The sequence below is a fragment of the Pyxicephalus adspersus genome, chromosome 3 (assembly GCF_032062135.1).
Source record: "Pyxicephalus adspersus chromosome 3, UCB_Pads_2.0, whole genome shotgun sequence".
Lineage (NCBI taxonomy): Eukaryota > Metazoa > Chordata > Amphibia > Anura > Pyxicephalidae > Pyxicephalus > Pyxicephalus adspersus.
The window spans coordinates 954980-960856 of record NC_092860.1 but is presented as its reverse complement, the minus strand read 5'-3'; the positions used below and the strand labels follow the sequence as shown (position 1 = coordinate 960856).

At 46.3% G+C, this 5877-nt stretch overlaps 1 protein-coding gene across 1 annotated transcript in view; it reads right to left on the bottom strand.

Moving 5' to 3' along the window:
* Positions 1-2454, bottom strand: part of LOC140325455 (uncharacterized) — a 9497-nt gene extending 7043 nt beyond the window's left edge. Inside the window, exon 1 of the mRNA XM_072403290.1 lies at positions 1573-2454. Within this exon, the coding sequence (XP_072259391.1) occupies positions 1573-2292 (720 nt within the window). The 5' untranslated portion in view covers positions 2293-2454. The remainder of the gene's footprint in view (positions 1-1572) is intronic.
* Between the last annotated feature and the right edge of the window lie 3423 nt (positions 2455-5877).

The window sequence follows — 5877 nt, the reverse complement described above, 5'->3', positions numbered from 1 at the left end:
CACCTCTAGAAGCATGCAGTACTGCTACCATGATGGCCTCACCTCTAGAAGCATGCAGCACTGCTAATGTGATGGCCCCACCTCTAGAGGCATGCAGCACTTCTAGCATGATGGCCTCACCTCTATAAGCATGCAGCACTGCTAACATGATGGCCTCACCTCTGGAAGCATACAGCACTGCTAATGTGATGGCCCCACCTCTGGAACCATGGAGCACTGCTAACATGATGGCCTCACCTCTAGAAGCATGCAGCACTGCAAATGTGATAGCCTCACCTCTAGAAGCATGCAGTACTGCTTGTGTGATGACCTCACCTCTAGAAGCATGCACCACTGCTAACATAATGATCTAACCCCTAGAAGCATGCAGCATTGCTAACATAATGACCTCACTCCTAGAGGCATGCAGCACTGCTAGTTGTATGGGTATACTTACTCTGTGAAATGGTTTTGTTGATCAGTCATGAGTCAAGTCATAAGACCAACAGTTCCACATCAACATTTCTATCACATGACTTTGTGGATGAACTTTGTTTATAAAGAAAGGTTGGGGTTAGTAGTACTATTTTTGGCCCCCATAAAGGTTGAAGATAAATGAAAGGAGCTTTCTTAACCCCCAGCCATTTAAAGCCCATTTGGGCTCTCATAAAGCATGTTTATTTGGACTTCCCATTGATTCTAATGCATTTCTCCAAAATGGAAACATTTTTGACTGCTAATCCCTAACAAAGTGACCCATTATTAGGAATATAAATGAAGATGTTATTATGTTTCTATTGCATGTGTGGCAACTGGTCCTCTGTCCAAATGCAGCAATCACTGGGTGCAGGAACTTTATTATATTTATGGGGAAAAAAAGTTGGGTCCCTAAACTCTCCCCAGTGGTTGTTATAACTCAATGGCCTTCATTTTCATGTTTGCCCTCTATCAGATTCATTGAAACTATTAGGCCACTGAGATCATTCACATTTCATTCACAGGTGCTATTGACCTGTAGCTGGCTGTCTGATTTGCTTTAAGCGACTGTTCTATTCCCAGGCTTGACAGCACCTATAAGTTCTCATAAACCTGCGTGGGATGCAAAACCCCTTTGAAGAGAACAAAAATCCCTCAACAAAAGCCCATTCAACAAATTATGAACCCTTATCATAACTTATCTCCCCTGGGGTCACACCGTGTCCTTTCTGGATTGTCAATACAGTCTAATGCCAGCCAAATGTTTTTTTTTATTCCTACTTTCGTTTGACATATTAGTTAACGTACTATCCCTGTGACCCCAATACTGGGAATGGGGTGAGCAGCTGTCACCAGGACTGGTACAGAAAGCTAAAAAAAACAACACCAAGAGAGCAGCTAATAATTTGTTTTACCTGTAGAAAGATCTGCAGTTCTGTACAGGCAGCCTTGTGATCCAGACAGGTTGGCCAGCAGGGTGACAACACTAGGCTTCAGGGGTCACCTAACTGCACACTGGACAGTGGATAGTCAACCTTGTACTTAGCTGTCCACCTAGACATTGGGTATAATCCCAACAACCCAGAAGTGTCAGAAAGTGTAAAGTGCGTTACGTACCAATTCCCCCTCCAGGTCCATCTCTTGGAAAGAATTCTCAGTGCTGTTCCTCAGTGCAGATTTTTCCATGGTTCTTCGTACTTTGTAGTAATGATCATGAAGAACCTTCCAGGCCAGTCCGCTGGTATCAGCCTCTGGCCATTGCACCGCTTTGTCTTCCTTGTCCATCGTTGGAGACAACAAGTCAGCGGGGCAGCCAGAATTATAGGCGTTGTCCTCACCATATATGTCGCTTGATAAATTGTCATGCTTTTCTTCTTCCTGCATATCATCGAGGTTGTCTGTGCTGATTAAATTTTCAACATGGCTCTTGGCTCTTGCAGTGTCCACCTCAGGGACTGAATTGTGTTTTGGGTCAGTGTTGGCCAATGTGTTAGCTGACCACGGGTTTAAGTTTGTGACACCAAGGCTTTTGTTAGCCCACAAAGGGTTGGCCATACTAGATGGGAGAATAGGCAGAATTGGCATTTGAAGAGGCTGCACATTCCAATACAGAGGAGGGGCGGCACCCTCTGAGCTTCGTGCCACTTTCTTCATATCTGGGATGATCCCCAATAGTGGGTTCTTTTTATGCTTTGCAGGCTTTGGACGTTTGACTGCTGTCTTCTCCTTTTCTGAAAACATCATTGGAAGAACGCCGCTCTCCCCTTTAACCTCCATCATTGGAAAACCGTCATTTTCCATCTTAATGTCCGCCTTCTGTCTCTCCGGGAAAATCATTGGGCCAGCAACACGCTCTGACTTAATGTCTGGCTTACCCGGAAAGATAGTTGGTATGGCATCCTCCAAGAGTATCCTCTGGGACCCCACAAAGCGGTAGCACTCAATGGCAAAGTGCGCTGAGCAGATACGGATCACACCTGCTTTCCCCTCCAATACTCCCTGTGCTCACCCAGGCCTTCACCTTCATTCCTTGTCCACACTCCTCCCAAGAACTTAACATTCTTTCCTACTCCTTTAGGGATATCGCCATCTTCTTCACCCTTGTTCCAACTTCATGAAGCACATCCATTGGCTCTTCCCATAGGAAATAGAACGAGGAGGATCTTTCGGACGTCACACACGATAGGTATGAATAATCTAACACCCAGTGAGCTCATGAATATAACTGTGTCCCTGGAAGTGTGATGTCAAACATGAACAATTACATATCAGACCAATAAGAAGCCATGAGAGAGTCGGCACAATTCACTGTATATTTCTTTTAACATATAGGTTTTGGAGGCGTTCCGGCACTGTCCTGCGGTCAGTAATGAGGTCACTATGAGGTCACTGAGCAGCGTCTTGCCATGGCAGCGCGTCTATTAGCCCTGTGCGTCTCTGGCAGTGTGAGGTCATTCTGTGTATTATCATGTATACCGTGCAGGTGTGACATCAAAGATTTGGGGTCAGGACTGAAATGGGGGTAGCCAGCACTGTGATGTCACAGGCAGTGCCAGGCTTCCCCTGGGTATCACACATGGATACAATGTATCAGTGATGTGACGTCACAACACACTGTACTGAAAACACAACACATACCTCAGCCAGCAGCGCCCACAGGGAAGACACAACTTTATAGGGAAAACAGGAGGCTGATTGGTGGGCCGCCTGTGACGTCACCACACCGTTCTCCTTCTTTTCCAGCAAGGGCTGCCGGGATTTCTGATCCAGCTCCTTCCCGAGCACGGAGCTCAGTGACGTCACCGGGAAAGCCAATCAGCGCTCGGCAGTCCTAAGCCCGCCCTGTCACGTGTCCGTCAGCATGGCCCGAGCAGAATGAGGGGGCGGACTTGTGGCCCTGCAGGTAGCCATGTTGTCTGAGCCAATGGTGGCCTGGCGGCTCAGGGGAAGGAGGGCGGATGGGGTACGGGGTGTCTACAGCCTAATATAGTGCAGGGTAACCCGGGGAGCAGCTAGCCGGTCTGTCCGTGCATTATGACTCGATCACTCCCAGGAGTCCGAGGAGGCCGCCATCTTTGGTGAGCCATGGTGTAGTTCCTAGAAATTTGAGTATACACTGAGGGGGCATTAGATAAGTCACGTGACATCAGGCCTTACAGTGGCATTGGTGCAGGCAGCCATCTTCTACTGAACCAGCACCCTGCTAAAATACAGGATTGAGGTATCCTTGTATGATGGCGGCCTGCTCCACTTCATCACTTCCCATATCTGCCCCCCACCCCGACATGTCCTAGATAACACCCTTTTTTTCTCTCACACAGGTGGGGGCACCTTTTCATATTTAATGGGCCCCCAATGTGTGTCCACAGTGAATGCAATGGAGACACGCGTGTTGGGCCACAGACTTTGTACAGCGCTGTGTAGTATGTTGGTGTTATATAAATACCGTGTAATAATAATGCAGGCGATGGATCTACATTCTGAGTGGGATGGGGGTTTATAAATGAATGAATGAATGTTTATGAATTATGAGTTCTGAACGGTATTGCATTGTACCAAGATGCCCTGCAGAAACATCTCGGGGTAAATGTGGTGGTTGCTGGGTGTATTATGCTAAGTGACAGAACCAGCACAAGGTTGCCATTGTTACCAGCAGGCCGGAGTTCAGAATGTGCCGTCTTCTCCCAGCCACAAAAATGCAGAGCAATTCTAATGATCGGCCAGGTGGTCAGACATAGAAAATAGTCCGCGCCCCCCTGGGGCTCCCAGTCCTTGTCTGCTCCATAAAGCAGGTGACATGTCCGGCCCGGGGACCACAAACACAAGCTAGAGCTTCCTGTGTCTGGGGGTACCCACTGGTCCATGTCTATGGGGTATTTGTCATCTTGTGTACAGGGGTAACTGTTCTCGCGTGTATGGGGTATCTGCTATCTCATTCCCATGTCTATAGGTTAGCATCATCTTACGTCTATACGTACCCACCATCTTATGTCCATGTGTACCAATTACCTCATGTCTGTGGATACCAATTGCCTATATCTTGGGGTATCTGCCGTATTATGTCCATGGGTACCCTTTATACCCAATAATCTCCTGGGCAGTAACCCCAAGTGTGGCTGAAAAAAACAGCTGATAGCGGTAACCCCGAGCCCCATAATAAAGACTTACCTGGTCCGTCCAGCATCCTCCGGTGTCCTGCCCGTCTCATCCCATTCTCTGGCTCCGTCTTATTCCTTCGATCGGTCCCCCGGCAACTGTCCTGGCTTTCCGCTGAAAGTTCCTGGTGACGTTGGTGCGTGCGGCCTTTGCCCGGGGCACGGCAGGAATTTCAAATTATTTTGTATTGCATTCAATTCAAAATACTATTGAATGCAGTACAATGGATTTATATGTTTAACAGCAGTACATTGTCCTTCATGAAAATTTATTTTACAGTATAATATATTAGTATGAGTATAATAAAGTTTAAAACACAATATCATGTCAAAGTTTATTATTAAATGTTTATTTTTGTGTTTCAAACCTTATTATACTCATAGTCCTATACTATACTGTAAAATAAATTTTCATGAAAAACAATGTACCGCTTTTAGACATATAAATCCAGAGAGATTTGTCATCTTTTGTACTTGTGTCTATGGGGTAATAGCCATCTCATGTTCAAATGAACCAATTATCCCATATCTATAGAGTAATCCTCATGTCTAGGGGTAACTGCCATCTCATATACATGGGTACCCATTATTCCATGTCTATGGGGTAGTTGTCATCATTTGCACAGAGGTACCTGTTATGACATATCTATGGGATTATCATCATCATCCTATGACTAAGGATATCTGCCATCTCCATGTGAACCAATTATCTCATATCTATAGGGTAATCATCATCTCATGTCCATGACCATCTGTGGGTACCTGTTGGGGTATCTGTGACGCCATGTCTATGGGTATCCACCATTCTCCTGTCCATAGGTACCTTGTATCCTGTGTCTATGGGGCATTGTCTTAGGTCTGTGGGCACCCATTATAATGTGGTACTGGTTATCTTATTGTTATGGTTGCTTGCCGGCTCATGTCTATAGTACTTATCCCATAATATTGTTTTATATCTATGGATACCTGCTGTCCCATGTCCATGGGGTTGAATAATATTATTATTACCAAACAGGATTTATATAGAAATATTGAGGGGAAAGAGTAAAGCTACATACACACCCCAAATTTTTCTTGCCCGATAATCGGCTTCGGGCGGATACTGGGCGAGAATCTGGCGTGTGTACAGCCTGCGTCGTTCATCGTCCGTGAATCCGTCCTTGCGGATCCATGAACGACGAGAGATCCTAATGCAAGGGAAGGGGGAGAGTGCGCAGCAGGGTGCCGCTCCGTCGCTCCCCCCTCTCCATAGAGCAGAACGGTGCTG